At 35.8% G+C, this 16354-nt stretch overlaps 1 protein-coding gene across 2 annotated transcripts in view; it reads left to right on the forward strand.

Moving 5' to 3' along the window:
- EFR3A (EFR3 homolog A) overlaps window positions 1–16354 on the forward strand; it is a 102023-nt gene that overhangs the window by 24978 nt on the left and 60691 nt on the right. The window contains exons 1-4 of one of the 2 annotated variants that reach the window (XM_058564949.1): window positions 11062–11283; window positions 12038–12090; window positions 12977–13104; window positions 14332–14482. In XM_058564949.1, coding sequence (XP_058420932.1) covers window positions 12998–13104; window positions 14332–14482 — 258 coding nt within the window. In that variant the 5' untranslated portion in view covers window positions 11062–11283; window positions 12038–12090; window positions 12977–12997. Of the gene's footprint in view, window positions 1–8790; window positions 8868–11061; window positions 11284–12037; window positions 12091–12976; window positions 13105–14331; window positions 14483–16354 lie in introns of those variants that run through there. The other variant, XM_058564948.1, reaches the window with a different exon arrangement.

Here is a 16354-nt window from a genome sequence, read left to right on the forward strand (position 1 = left end):
TAATAGTTCTTTCTGTATTTTGATTTATGACGCAAGGATTGCTAGACCCCCAAGATTTGGTGTCCTCTGACAAGTAGCTCTAGTAGCATCATTATTTTTAACGAGAATTTTTGTGTTTTTTATGTGGAATTTTTAATTTATTTGAATCTTATTTTTGAAATAAGGATGATTTTGACTGTCTCAAGAAATTTTTGCACTTTTGAAATGGGTGAGAATGCCTGGGCCCATTAGCTTATTGTTTAGGCATTGATATAACTAAAACAGTTTTCAAAAAGCCATTTAAAGAACAACATTCCATCGTGTCCTGTGAAAGTTTATTTGTATTAAGGATTCTTTACAAGAAGTTCTAACTAAAGGGAAAATTATAAGTTCAGTTTCTTCTGTCATCTTCCAAATTAAAGGAAACTATCACTAGTCATTTGGGTAGACATTGATCTCAGTTTTTATCTTTGAAGAACATCTTTTCTCTTAAAGTAAGATACTCCTGTACTTTCTGAGTAGCTTTGTTATATTATATATTTACTAAGATTTGCTCTGAGAAGTAGAAAATAAGTTTTTGTAGAAAGCTCCAAAGATTGATTTGTTGAAATAGACTCTAGAGATGGAAACTGTCAGAACCCTGAGTGACTTTGCCTACTGTTTGCCTAGCTGGGCATTAAATCTCCTTTTGAAGATTAGGGGTTTTTTTTTTTTTTTTTTTTTGGTCAGCTAGAGTTTTTGTTAGACTGTGTTTTAAGTAGGACTCTTAAAACACATCGGTGCTTTGTATTTTACTTTCTCAATTCCATTATAAATTCTAGGTAGTCTGATTTGCCTTTTGCCTTTCCTCTATTTTTCTCCTTCTTAATCATGATTCTTAAATTTATCTTCAAGCACTACGTAATTCTCCCCTCCCCCAAAACATTAATTGTTCAAAGTAAATATCAATATAATAGTATCATAATTTGGATTCAAGAGGAAAGTTGTTGCTTATATACTGTTTTTAAAACAATTACACATGGAGAAAATGTTATTCCTTTTGTAATTCTTAACAGTACTGCTGACATTATCATAGAGGACATTTAGTTAATATTTTATATATTAAATAAAAAAGAGAATCACATACTATTTCAGTGTTCAATTCTGCCTCATCTAATTACTTACCTCTGGAGATTGGGACACAGGAGTGCTGTACTCCCCTTCCAAGACCCCACCTAAGCACTTTGAAGGAGGTGTGGGGCACACAGGGTCCAGGGATATGGTCTTAGAAGTCGGGATGAACCGCGTGCTCTGTGCTAATGGTGATGGGGAGAGAGGCTTGAGTACATTTCTTTCCTGGTTGCCCTCTGGTTTCTGTGTCATCCGCTGGATCCTTTCTTATTGTTTTGCAAACTAAGTCAACATCACATGAAATGAATAGAGAATTGTATTTTCAGATTTTAGTATTTGTGGTAATTTTTTTCCATATGATGATTCCAGAAGGTTTTCAAATGCAATCTTTCAGGATTATTATTTCAAAAGCCAGGATTATTCTGTATTTTATCACTCTTATCCTTGGGTAAAGCTACTGAGTAGTATTTAATTTTTTCTGTTAAGTATGATAGTATACAGGAATGTTAAATCCACGTGTAAATCTATAAATTGACTATTTGTAAGTAGGAGAATGTCTAATACATATTTTTTCTTTAAAAATTGTGATAGTGGGAAAAAAATAGATGTTGAGTATAGACCAATCACTAGTTGACTGAGAAAAAGCTGTTTTTTTCCTATGGACAGCATCTCGGAGTAGTTTTGAAAAGTGTACCAGGGTTTTGCCTGTGTTATGCCTATTGTAGAGCCAAGTATTGCAATGCAATGGGAAGACCATCTTTTTAAACAGAATCAGAGCTTAAATTCCATTTATTGCATTTGTTGTCCTTCTCTTTTCCATAAGGTTTACGTGCCTGGGAATAAAGAACAAGTAGTGAAATTGAGAATGAAAGGAGAGAAGGTACAGAATTACATGTGGAAAGAATCGTGTAATAAAATACTCCTCTAGTGGATTAAAATCCTTTTAAAAGGAACACTTGCCTGAAGATAAGACTCTGTTTCATTCCCATTTCTTTGACCCTGTATCAAATTAGTCACCAAACCCTTTTGATGCTTCCTTTGTGCCACCTCCCACCTTCTTTCCTTTCTAAGCTTCTGGTCATTAGAAAAAGTATTTTGTTTTTTCCTTGTGCTGTCCTCCGTAGTGATGCTTGCATTGTTCCCTCTGACTACAATTGTCCTTCACTGTCCCCAATTTATCCTTATAGTTCCGTCTACTCATTCTTCAGGGGAGCCGTCCGCTCAAGTCCCATGTCCTTCCTAAACTCTCTTCGCTTGAGCTGAAAGTGCTTTCTCTCTTCTCTGAACGTCTGTGGACTTTATGGCCACATGGTCCATTTGACATTGGGTCTTCTTTGTCCTCAAATGTTGTCTGAATCCTGTCTTAAAGTTCAGTTTTTGAACCTGTGTCTTTTCAAGCAGGTAGTTACCTTTTTAATCCCCCATAGTTTTTAACACGGTGCCCTGTAGACATGTTGAAGTACAGAAGTAACACCCGTATTATAAGGCTTTATATATAGCATATGTATATATGTGTATGGTATATGTGTATATGTATATATTAAGTGATTCGCACTTGGGAGTGGTATTTGTGAGTGGGACTGTAATATTGCTAAATCTTTTTAATTTTATGAAGCAAACGTCTTGTTCTGACACTAACCGAATGAGTAGCTTGACTTTTAATTTTAACCTTGAAGGAAATATATGTGATGCAGCCTCTTTTAAAGGGTTTTGGACACCACAGAGCTAGAGTTCTTGAAGTGATGAATTTTTAAAATCTGCTAATAAAAAACAGTCTCTCTCTTTTCACCTTGATTACTGATGGCCTCTGCTAAGCCTAAAAATAAAACATGAATTTTTTAAAATGATTCAGGTGACGTTGTCATCTATTTGTCGGAGAAATCATATTGTTCTAGTATTTATTTAGTATTTTGTGGTGGACAATGTACTTTATCATTATTTTGATTCTTATAGCACATATCAGAGCAGATATTAAATTCATTTTATCTATCAGTGAACTTTGGGTCCTCACTCATTTAGTGAGTGAACTAAATGTTTTGTAAATGTCTGCTATATGCCAAACAAGCACAACAATGAGTAAGATATATGGGCTTTATGTTGGAAGGACTCATATTCTGATGGTAAAGACAGATGTCCATATAAATAAGTACAGTCAATTGTTACAGGTGCTATAATACAAATATACAGTGAAGGCATAAAGGACCAAAATCCAGTAATTGTAGCCATTCCCATTTAAAAGTATGAAATTTAGTTAGCCCTAAATATGCCAGTGAATTCCCAATATATTACATGTAAGAATTAATTGAGATAGTTGCTGTGTAGAAAGTATAGGTACTATTATTTTCTGCTTTTACGGATCATGAAACAAACCTAATTCAAAGTCGTATGGTTGGTTCCCATAATAGGATCTAAGCATTCTTCAACTCAAGTGAAAGTAACTTATTATTTTTGTTTTAGAGGTTAACTTTATCCCAACTACCCAGTGCCATGGTGGTGTTTATTAATAGCGACATTAATAGTTTAATTATTGATAGTTTATTAATAGAAATGTTAATATTTTCACTTAGATTTAAATTATTGTTGGGTAATATAGTTAGTTGAAAGTATAAGTAGCTTATTTTAAAAGTAGATTTTATTGATTAGCCAAATGCCCAGAGTTATAGAGCTGCATAGGAAAGCATGTCATCACAAACTAGAAGTACTCACTGGTGGACCAACCACTTAGAATATTGGTCCCATTGAGCAGAATTCTCCCAGCACCTTTGTGTGGCCACGCGCCTGATCCATACTACTGTCGGTTCAGCTGTGAGGTTTTCTGTGCAACTGCTCAATTCCTTCTGTGAACTCCTCTTTGGGTCAGGACGGGTTGGAAATTAATTCTAACACCTCACCATCAAAGAAGGAGAATGCTAGAGGTCGATACATCTCACACTTGTGTGAGGTGAGGACTAGGAGACATTGGTGAATACACCAATGATGATGTTAGGGGAGCTAAGGAGAGAAAATTGTCTTGGAGTGTTTTTAAAGAAGTAATGGTTAATTGAGGAATATGGAAAACTTGCTGAAATATATATATATATTACATGTTTTTAAGAGACTTCTACATTCCAGGCATTTTTTATATTAATTTAGTACTCCTAACCCTGAGAGGTAGGTAGAAGGATTTTACTCTTTGCCAACTAAGGCTCAGAGAGCCTTATTGAACAGGTTGCTCTACAAGCCTGTCTGTACACTACTATAATATACAGCCTGGCACTTTTTTTTTTTGGTCGTAATTTCTCTTTCTCCTACTTTGCCCCAGTTCCATTTTCCCATAGTTTAGCTATCCCACTTGAGACTTCCTGTTTCTTCTAGTGTATCATAAGCGGGGTTCTGAGTTCCACATGCTACAGGAGAAGTATAGTGGATTACCTTCTTCTTTATGTACTAGAGGTAAATTTATTTTTATTTTTTTTATTTTTATTTTTTTTAGAAGTAAATTTAAAGGAAGGATTCTCATTGCTCAGGCCTGCCAGTTGCTTGAGGCTTTCTGTGATACGCTTAGGCCTTCTTCCTTTTGAGAAGAGAAAGTTGGGAAGAGGTCAAAAATACAGTAGTATTGCAGCTCAAGTGAGGAGTTGGTTGGAAGGGATCAGCAGCTAGGATGAGGAGGAATTAAAGGAATGCTTTAAGGAAAAATATATAAATAGGTTTATTTTCTTATTTAGACTGTATGAAACTCTACTTTTATTAAACTAGCAATACAAGTACTTTAGTGGTGTCTTGTTTAAGCTGTTTGGCTTTGCCAGCAGAATTTGATATGGATATTATCAAGTTATTGATAGCTTTATATTTGATGTCAACAACAAGGTAGATAAGTTACAGTACATTAGTACCCTTTGCTAATTAATTACAAGTAAAGTGAACTAGGCGCTTCCTGAACAGTAGGTAAAAGGATCTAGAAGCAGGAAGATCGACTAGAAAATAGTCTGTTACAACATGAAAGACTATGTTCAGGTACCTGCAGCTGAACTCGAAAAGCCTTATGAATTGACTTCGACGAGAGAGTCAACCACATTACTATGCCTGAGTAGGTCCAGTGATTTCATTTTACTTGTTCTTGTGATATTTGTAAGTACAATATTCTCTTTTTAAAATAATCGATACAGTTATTTCATTTGTGATTACTATTGCCATAGTCATTTTAACCTTATATTATCTTCAATATGTTACCATTTTATAGAAACCTGAGTAAATTAAGATTTCTTAATTTATTAAGATAAACCTGGTTTCATGTATCTTCTCTACAGTTGGTAGCTTTTCATTTATAGTAAATGGTCAAGAAGTTTGTGTTTTGTTTCATTTTGGGCCTTCTGGAGAAACTCACTGTGATCATTTTTTTTTAGTATTTGTTTATTTTTTTTTGTGAGGAAGATCAGCCCTGAGCTAACATCCATGCTAATCCTCCTCTTTTTTGCTGAGGAAGACTGGCTCTGAGCTAACGTCTATTGCCAATCCTCCTCCTTTTTTTCCCCAAAGCCCCAGTAGATAGTTGTATGTCATAGTTGCACATCCTTCTAGTTGCTGTATGTGGGACGCGGCCTCATCATGGCCAGAGAAGTGGTGCGTCGGTGCGCGCCCGGGATCCGAACCCCGGGCTGCCAGTAGCGGAGCGCGCACACTTAACCGCTAAGCCGTGGGGTCGGCCCTCACTGTGATCATTTATTTCCTTACATGGCCATGCATTCCTCAGCTCTTAGTCAGACTCATTTCTGCAGTCATGTTCATGGGTCATGGTTTATGGAAAGCTAAAATGTTTAAAGTAATTTAGAAATTGTCTAGTACTTGAATTTAGTGTGGCAATTACTCTTTGAAGTCATCAGATTTGGGTTGGAATCTCAGATGCCCTCTTTACCAGCTGTGGGACAAATGGACCTCCCTAAGCCCCTGGTTCCTCGTTTATCAAACAGAGATGATGATAACCACCTCAGAGAGTTGCTGAAGAAGTAAATGAATGATGTTGTGAAGTATGTAGGATAGTGCTGCCCACGTAATGTTCGGAAAATGGCAGTTACCCTAACTGGTACTGATATTGTTATTGAAAGCTTGTGAACCATATATAAAATTGTTGTGATTTTTTAGATGATTAGTTTACAGCAAAGTCTTTCACACTGTTTGGAATACTGCCTCAAGGGCCCTCGAGTACCTTCTGCTTACCCTAATTGTAGTACTTCTCTTTCTGTGGTACTAATAATAGCTACCATTTTATTGAATGCTTATTGTACATTATACCCTTAATAAGAACTTTACATACAATTTTATTTAATTTTCTTGATAAATATGAAGAAGACATTATTATATCTTTTTAACTGATGAGGAAACATAGGTGAAGTAGGAGAAGGTAACCTGCCCACTGAGCTGGACAGTGAGAGACCTTGGATTCAGCCCAGGTTTGTCTGACTCCAAAGCCCCTGCCCTTTAACCCCATGCTGCCTGTTTGGCATTTTGCCTTTTTTACTCATCCATCTTCCCCATTAGACCTAAGCTTCCTGAAAGTAGGAACTGGATGTTGTGTGTATTCCAAGTTCCAAGTTCCCTTTCCCTTTTTGTTTTTTTTGAGGCCTCTTTAAACTAAAAGCAATATATAATGTCAGAAAGTGTCAGTGTAAGTGAAACTTAATGGTTCATTAAGAATCCTCTCTCACCTGTTGAAAATAACATAATTTACCCTTCTGATGGGAAACTTGAAGCATTGAGACTTGTTTTCCAGTCCCACCGCCAGTCTCTTTGCCCTGATAGCAGTTTGAATTTACTGTATTTATATTTGGCCTTGCATTAGTGTTAGCAAAGTATTCATCTTAATCTTCTTATCAAGTTACGGGCTTCTGTCGTCACTACAGTACCTAGCTCAGTGCCCTGTATAAGTTAACCACTCAATGCATATTTGATTTTAAATTATTTCAGTGTATTAATGTTTATCTGAAGTATTTTTGTATTAGGTGTAGTAGATACAAGAAATATGACTTTTGCTTACTTGGCTGTTAACCTCTTTTTTTTTTTTCTTTCTAATAATCAGACCTTCATTTTCCTTTGGACTCTAAAAGAGTTTCAGATATTTTGGTGTTTCTGAACAATCCTCTGATGGACCCTTCAGAATTTTTTTTCCTTCTATTAAAGTACAAAACATCCTGAACAATGGATAGTGTTTTATTTTATCAGTATATGGTATCTAAGTATATACTGCTGAATTATTCACTATTTTTTTTATACCAGTTTATAAACTCCTCAAGGACAGGGGTCTTGTCTCTTTTATAACTTTCTTGTAAAAGTGGTGTCTAGCATGGTGTTAGGCACATAGTAGGTGCAGATGAAATATTTGGATATTGATTGAGTTGACCTAATTAATATCTATGGTGTTGTGGAAAGAGCATGGGGTTTCGGAGTTAGACACTGGATTCTCACCCAGCCATTACTGTTGGGTGAGTTACTTGGTCAGTTCTGCTACAGTTCCCACTCTTGTAAAGTGGTAGTGATAATACTTCTCTAGTTTGCTGGAAATATCACAGTGCTTTATGATCACTAAAGATGCTGTACAAATCTTAATTCTGTCTTGTTTTAATGGCTCTTCTCTACTGCAAATCTGGACTCGATTTTATTTGTTTTGACCTATGCTAGGCACTATTGACATTTGGTATATGACTATATGCATGAAGGATGCATACTTCATGAGCCAAGTGAGATCTGGAGAAGTTGTCTCTTGTGTAACGTTACTCGATAAGATAGTAGCAGAAGTCTGCTTAGATCTCAGTTCTCTTAACTTCTAGCTCAAGTGTTCTCTCATACCATATTTTGGTTTCTAAATACATACAAATGCACACTTCTACAGAGACACATATACCCCAGTTTCGTAACTCATGGGAATGATTTTATAATGGCTTAAGACTAACATTCTTATTAAGTTATTAGTTTGCAAGACAAGAAAACTGATCCCTCCCGCTTATATGGTTCTTTCCAGATAGCAGATGTGCCTTACCTGAGGTCGTGTAGCCCCTTAAGTGAAAGAACTGCAATGAACCCAGGTCTTCTGGATCTAAATTCCTTGCTCTTTCCAAGATACCAACAACTGAAAATATAGAGAGCAGCCTTAGGGCATTTTTGAAATTCTTGGACTTTCCTTTGAGGTTGTTTCCCCCTCTATTGTAGTTCCTTATATGATGCATTATGTAGGTACGTGTATTGACTGTTTTCACCAGCTGCACTAGGAGCACACTGTCACTTTAAGACCATTGTGGCTAGAGCTGAGTGGATTTGGTTAGGCAGGGGGAGTAGGGAGTGGGGGAAGGTGGGGTCAGGGGGATGCAGAGAGTAGTGGGAGATGAGATCAGAAAGGAGGGTAAAGAGGGGTATGGATTGTGTATTTGCTTTATAGGATGAATTTGGTAGGGGTGTTATGTGTGTATGACCCAAAACAATTTGGTTTGGAACTTTGGAATAATTCTTTAGTATATTCGTTTTGAACTGGGGTCTTTGGGGAGGGGAGAAGAAATTTAACTTTTTCATTTCTTAATCAGTAATTGGATTTGCATGCCTTTTTCTCTTTGTGGCAGTTTGAAACTTTTCCCTTTATTTTAAATAACCCATAATATTCAGAAACCTGAATCTCTAAGTCAATTACATTATGAATAATCTCTGTACTTTGTGATTTTGTTCTTTTTTGAACAGGAGTGTATTGCTGCTGTTCCGCTTTGCGTCCTCGCTACAAACGCCTGGTGGACAACATATTCCCTGAAGATCCAAAAGTAATTTGATCTACATCTACTGATCCTTCTTTTTGCTGACCCATTCTTCCCCACTGCTGACCTCCCTAAGGTTTTCCTGATTTCATTTCTCTACTTTTACCCCTAAATCTCATCATGTACGCTGCTGTTTTTATACTTCTCTTTTTTTACTTTTAAATGACCCATGCTTGCTTGTCTAATTTTCATATCCTTTTCATAGATTAGGCATAAATTTGGAATGATGTATAGATGATGTTCTTTTGTCTATATAGTTCTTAGATTTAAGGAATAGGAGCTCATCAAAAATTTATAAACTAGTGCCAGATTATTTTTACGAAATGCTAAGAATACAACTGTGAACACAGGCATGGTTTTCTACTCTCACCAAGCTCATAGACAAATAAATTGGCCTTTGGAGTAGGTTGGAATGATACCTGGTTTGGGCTTGGGAGAAGAAAGGCCTGAAGGAAATGAAATCTAAGCTAAGATCCAAAGAATAAATAGAGCTGGCCACATAGTTTTTAGAAAAAAATTGAGAAGTAAGTAAACGAAGAATATTCCAGGCAGGGTTTGTTCTCTTTTTACTTAAATGTTTTTTAATTTTTTATAAAAGTTACTTTATTGTGGAAGATTACTGGTCTCAAAGCAACTGAGTTTGAATGATTTTGTTTGACGCTGTCTTAAATTTTCTGACTCTTTTAGTGTTGAGTGGATATGAACAAAAAAAATGTTACATGGGTTTGATTTCCAGAATTTGCTTTATTTTAAAATGTAGCCAAATATAGAAACCTTTTGGTTATCTTAACAACTTGTATATCTCATGATTTTATGGGATATAACTCATTTTTAATCAAATCTGATTTAAATATTGAGCTATTTAGAGGAGGATAATCAGTTAAATCAGATATCCTGGATAATTTGTGGCATATAAAAAACCCTAAGATATGGTACCTGCCTTTAAGGAGCTTTCCATCCATTGATGACAAAGCAAAAGCATAGTAAATATTAAATCACAGTGCATAAATCAGTAAATCAATGTTAACAGGTGGTAAAGTTTTTGCCTTTAAAGCAAGGAGGTATCACTGTGGGTTGGCAATCTCTGGGAAGCATTCTTAGAGGAAATGAGATTTTCTGAGCTTTGAAGGATGTACACTATCTGGAGAAGTAGAGATTGGTCTCTTCATTAGAAGTGAGGGGCCAGCAAGAGAAAAGGCATGGGAAAGCAAGAGATACATTGAGATCAAGAACCTTCAAATGAAGGTTTGTATAGCCTAATTATAGTGTGTAATGGGTGGTAATTGTGTTGACCACAATTTCTGATTTGAAATTTCAGACATATCATTTATTTATTTTTATTTTTTTAAATTTTATTTATTTATTTATTTTCCCCCCAAAGCCCCAGTAGATAGCTGCATGTCATAGCTGCACATCCTTCTAGTTGCTGCACGTGGGACACGGCCTCAGCATGGCTGGATAAGCAGTGCGTCGGTGCACGCCCGGGATCCGAACCCGGGCCGCCAGCAGCGGAGTGTGCACACTTAACTGCTAAGCCACAGGGCCCGCCCCAGACATATCATTTAATAGACTAAATGTTCAAATCATTTCTCTGAGGAATCTGAGATGTACAGTTACTGGAGATAAGGTGGAGGCCGGATTATGGGGAATATAAATGATAGACAAAGCATATACTTTATCTGCTGTAACTTGTAGGCAGTGAGCTTTGAATACTCTTGATCATGGGAATGATGACAGGTAAGTTAGAGAATGGTTACAGAAAGGATCTTTATTTTTGTGATGTATTTAGATAAGATTTATTTAAATAGCAATATGTAAAATAAGATTAAAGAAAAGAAAAGATTTACATTAATCTTACATACATATGGCAACCATAACCCAGTTGACCATATTTCTTATTTTTAATTTATTAAACAAGCAAAAAAATCTTGTAGTATATCCAAAATGTGTCTGACAGTAGATGCCCAGAGTGCAAAAGTCTACATGTTGTCGTCCCTGCTCTCAAAGAGCAATCTAGTGAGGGGGACAAGTGACTAAACCTTTGATCTTGGGCAAGTCCCTGAGTTTCTCATCATGAAATGGAAATTATAAATAGCACCTATTTCATAAGGATGTTCATGAGGATGAAGTTAGTGAATACAATTCTTTGCTTGCTGATGCTTCCCTAGTGTTTACCACAGTGCCTGGCACGTGGTTAGCACTCGATGGAGTGCTATTTGTTTAACGAATGAAAAAACAGTATGACAAAATACAATAGTAGAGAGAAGTGCTGTGAGCTAAGAAAACATGGAGGAGGAACATCTCACCCAGACTTGGGAAGGATGTTTGGAGGGCGCATTGAAAGCTTTTTGGAGGATGCTGAGACCTGAAAGACAAGTAGGAGTTATCCAGGTGAACTAGAGAAGAGTTCCCAGGCAAAGAGGTGAGCTGAGTGAAAGTAGTCAAACCGTATGATTACACTACGCATGCTGATTTATAGTGATGAAAAGCAGAGCAGTCGTTGCCTGAAGAGGGAGGGATGGACTGCAAAGGACATGAGGAATCTTTTGCAGATGATGGAAGTGTTCTATATCTTGTTTGTTAGTGGTGGTGTTAGTTTGTTTCACGGATACATAAACTGTCACATTTCAAATTATGTATACTTGGGTGCAGTTTATTGTATATCAGTTATTCCTCAATAAAATTATTAAGGAAGGAAAAAAGAGTGGATGCGATACAACTGTATTTAAGTATTGATGTGGAGAAACCAACACAGAGGGAGATGTCAAAGAACCAGGCATGAGAGAGGCTAATTGATGGAGCCAGATCCTGGGCCTTGTGAAGAAGACAACGAGAGCACAGGCAGATCAGTTCCTCCTAGACAGAAAAGACAGGGCTCTTTCACTTTGCCTAGGGCATGGTTTCTTAATTTAGGTTCTATTGACATTTGATCCAGATGATTCTTTGCTGTTGGGGCTATTCTGTGCGTTGTGGGATGTTTATTGGTATCTTAGGCCTCTACCACTAGATGCCGGTATATCCGTTCCTACAGCTGTGACAACCCAAAATGTCTTCAGACATTGCCCTGGGGGATGAAGTCACCCCTGGTTGAGAACCAGTGCTCTAGAAGGTAGTGAGAGAGTGGGGTGTTTTTGCCAGTAAATTCTAATCTGATGGCTTCCATCTTCTCTGAGAAGGAAGAGAAGAGCTCATTTGATGTCAGAGAGGAAGAGAGGTGGCAAAGTAGCAGGTAAGAGGCAAATGGAGTAGGTGCAGAATATGAGGGGTTGACTCCACTAGAGAAATGGCAGAATAGCCAGAGAACATTGAGGGGCCAGTTGAAGTTGAAAACACAAATTTATAAGATTTTTAGTTGTTGAGTCACCATCTAACATAGTTTTTCTGTCTCTCTTCTCATTTCTTCTAATAATGCTAAACAGCATTTAGTTACTTGGACTATATATGACCAAGAAATTTAGAGTGATGATTGCCTGGTGGGTGTATGAGGGTGGGGAGAATCATTAGACCCATTGCATGTCACCTTTTAGAAGAGAGAGACAGACGACAGTGGATAATCCCATGTCAGGGGCCTGTTGTTGCTTTTTTAATGCATTAGCTCAGCATTAATTCCTATAGTTCTTAATACTTTCTCATTAATTACAACAAACTGTAATGACAGCCAATTCTGAATCATTAAAAACATATGCTCACTGTTGTATATGTAAAGGAGTAAAATAGGCTTGACAATATAACATGTAAAATTTTTAAACTGAAACAAATTTTGTTTGAAATCTTTACGCTAAAATATATCTCATTCTCTACATGCTGCAGTTAATTGAGCTCTTTCTCTATCAAGGAAGGTATTACAGTAGTTCATTGCTTATGGAGGTATATTTAAAAGCTTTGCCTAAATGGGGCATATCTTTAACTTCTTGAAAATTGTATGCATCCAGAATGCTGAATATTAGCAGTAAGGAGGTTACATCCAGGAAGATTCAGCCTAAATATGGATTAATCATCAATCCAAAAAGGGGAAATGTGAAGCAAGCAACACTTAGAAATACAAAAAATAAGCATGAAAAGATAGATATAAATATAACAACCTATTTAGCTTGCTATTTTTCTTCTTATTTTAGGATGGCCTTGTTAAAGCTGATATGGAGAAATTGACGTTTTATGCAGTGTCTGCTCCAGAGAAACTGGATCGCATTGGTTCTTACCTGGCAGAAAGGTTGAGCAGGGATGTTGTCAGACATCGTACTGGGTAAGGAAACTAATTGCTGCTCGTACAGTATCTTTGGAAAATTATTCCTAGGCTAAATCATCCTATAAATTATTTTGCCATCTAGTCAGGCAAAGATATATAGGGAGGATAAAACATGGTAATATTATACAAGGAAATGTGTAATACTGTATAGGTGCTGTAGCTTTTATTACTTTTCTGGTGGTCAAGTTTTAAGAACAGACTATGTTAGTTAACAGAGTTGCTTTTAGCTTAAGCATCCATTAATTTTTGAGACTTCTCTAATGGAAATAGTAGAAATTGATGCCCTTACTTTATCAGGACAATACTGTAATTTAAAAATCAATTTCTAAATTGAAAACAACTTGAAAGATCCTGTTAACCAACTGATTTTTAACTCAGTTTCAGTTTTACGTATCAGAGGAATAATAAAAAAGAACTATGTTAGGCTTAGATATTAAGGTTCAGAAGATGTAAGTATGCTGATTTGAAACTGTGCTAGTGATACACCTGCCTACAAATAAAGGTCTACCATCTTAATCCATTCTCTGTGCTTGAAGAGTAATAACTTGGATAATTTGGGTTATAAATACTTTCCCATACTGTGATCTTATGATCCTAGTTTCTTAGACTATTACATTCTCCAGATGATACACTAGCTTTCTCTACTTTCACATTTTAGTGAGTCTTGACACAAATACTTTTATAGCTGATTAGTGAAGCAAAGTTATCTGAAGTCTGAATTTTAATTTTTAGTACAAGCTGTAAAATCTGATGAATTGTAAAATTGACAAGACATTTCCTTATTCTGTTGTTGCTGGTACTGTTTTATATATTCATGTTTACAAATACAAATAGATTGTGTTGGAAATTTAGCACATTGCCAAAAATAACTATTTTGGGTCAAATACAAAGAAATATGGTTAAAAGTCTGGAAAATAGAAAATGTGCATGTTTACAAAGCGAGATATACACAAAAGTAATGTTAAAGAAGCTCTGAAAGAGTTTTTTATAAGGAAAAAATTGAGTAGTACAGTATAGTTTTATATACTTCAACATGAGGATTATTTCATAATCTGAGATCCATTAGTGCTGTGTGAGAATTAAGATTTCACTTTCAAGCTATTAAATTTGCCTTTCTATGTTTTGCGCATTTGAATAAACTTATTTTAATTATTCCAATGAAAAGCACTTAGGAGAATTAAGAGAGCTAGAAATGCTTTGATACTATTTTTCTCTTATACTTAGGTATGTTTTAATTGCTATGGAGGCACTGGACCAACTTCTTATGGCTTGCCATTCTCAAAGCATCAAACCATTTGTAGAAAGCTTTCTTCATATGGTAGCAAAGCTGCTGGAATCAGGGGAACCAAAGCTTCAAGTTCTTGGGACAAATTCTGTGAGTAAAACTATTCTCTAACTAATTTTAGGTTTAATTAGCGTATCTAGAATGAATCTGTTCTTAGAGTGTCTTTACCTGGTAAAGGCAAATGCTCTGGTCAGGTGTTTGGACAGCCAGTCCAGATGCAGGTGATTAAAACACTTTGTGTCTAGCTTTCTCTAATGCTCCATGTGAGATCTGTGATATTAACCAGTCTTGAGGAACAACAGAAAATCGGTTGGCCGTAAAAGTAAGGGTTTATTTCCCTATGTCTTCTTATGCTACTTCTGAACTATTTCTGCTTACCACATTTATTTTCTTCTATCCTGAAGCATAGTTTGTGAAATATATGTGGGGTTGGGGCAGGCATATCTGAAAAGGAAAATAAAATACACAGTGATAACCTTTCTTCTTTTGTCTTTAGTTTCGTTGTATCGCCTTCAGTTTTTCAGTTCCAGCTTCATCTCTGAGGAAGCTTTTAGGCATTCAGCCAATCTGTATGTTCCCATCCAGATTTTTATCAACAATTAACAGAATCATATATCATCTGCTGTTGTTTATGGATAATTATTTTATGGTATAGGGATAGGAAGGATAGGTGGTGACTGACAACATGGATTCCAGAGTCCATTTGCCCTCGTTTGAGTTATGCCTGCACCGCTTTCTAGCTGTATATCTTAACAAGTTATTTTACCTCTTCTTGCCTCAGCTTTTCATCTGTGAAATGAGGATAATAGTACCAATCTCATAGGATTGTTGTGTGATATGAGTTAATATATATGAAGCTCTTAGAACAGTGCAATGCCCTGTTAATTATTATTACTGGTAGTAGTAGAATGCTAAAAAAAGCAAGAGTGTGTAAATAATATCCTCATTAAAAAACAATGTGATTTTGTCCATTTGTTTCAGAAGGAAAATACTGGATATTTCCAAATGCAGTTAGGTGGTGTGATGGGCTCAGTTTCAGGCAATGTAGCTACTTAGGCTTCTCCCTTCTCCTGGTTCCTTTACAATTAGGTGAGGAAAGTTTAGAGAAAATGGTTTAATAGCTACGGGAAAAGTTTTAGTGTATATCCTCAGAATATATATATTTTTTGTTATTGAAGCACTCTAGTCAACATGACAATGATCTGTTAATGCTTTTTATTATTATTATTATTAATTTTTTAGTGAGGTAACAGTGGTTTATAACATTTTACTTGCAGCCAGCAATGCCATTAGGATTCCTTTAGTGAGTCATTTGGGCAAAAGACCAAATTCTCCAATTACCTACTTCGATTTGAGTGAATTGTATTAAATGAAATGCTATATTATCTTGACCAACATTGTTTATCTAGCATTCCCTGGAAATCTAATTTTAATTTCTTAGTGGTGCTAAATTGTCAGATATTGAAAGTTGATACATTGAAAAATTATTGTCAAAATGACTGGTACTGATTTAATACTTTCATGTTTGTTAATGGTCTTTGCATATTTTATTTAATTTGTTTACAGTTACCTCGTTGTGCTAATGCTGACCTACTATGAGAGTAGTATATACAATTTATTCAGGTTCTCCTTTATTTTAGAAATTGTGCTAGGCACTTTTAATTTTTACCCCTTTTTTATTGTGAACTATTTCAAATGAAGAAAAGTACAGAGCGTAATATAGCATACCTGTATACACACTGATTCAGGAAAGAAAAATGTTAAGTACTATATCAATAAATGATAATATATAATAATTACTGTTATAAATAACAATACATAATGGTAATAAATGTTGACACTATGCAACATTGGTTTAGATTTTTTTAAAGATATAGTACAGTATATGCTAGATACTTCATATTTCATATTCTATACTTCATATTCATATCCGTACTTCATATGGAAATATCATTCACATTT

The sequence above is a fragment of the Diceros bicornis genome, chromosome 21 (genome assembly GCF_020826845.1).
Source record: "Diceros bicornis minor isolate mBicDic1 chromosome 21, mDicBic1.mat.cur, whole genome shotgun sequence".
In the NCBI taxonomy this organism is placed as follows: Eukaryota; Metazoa; Chordata; class Mammalia; order Perissodactyla; family Rhinocerotidae; genus Diceros; species Diceros bicornis.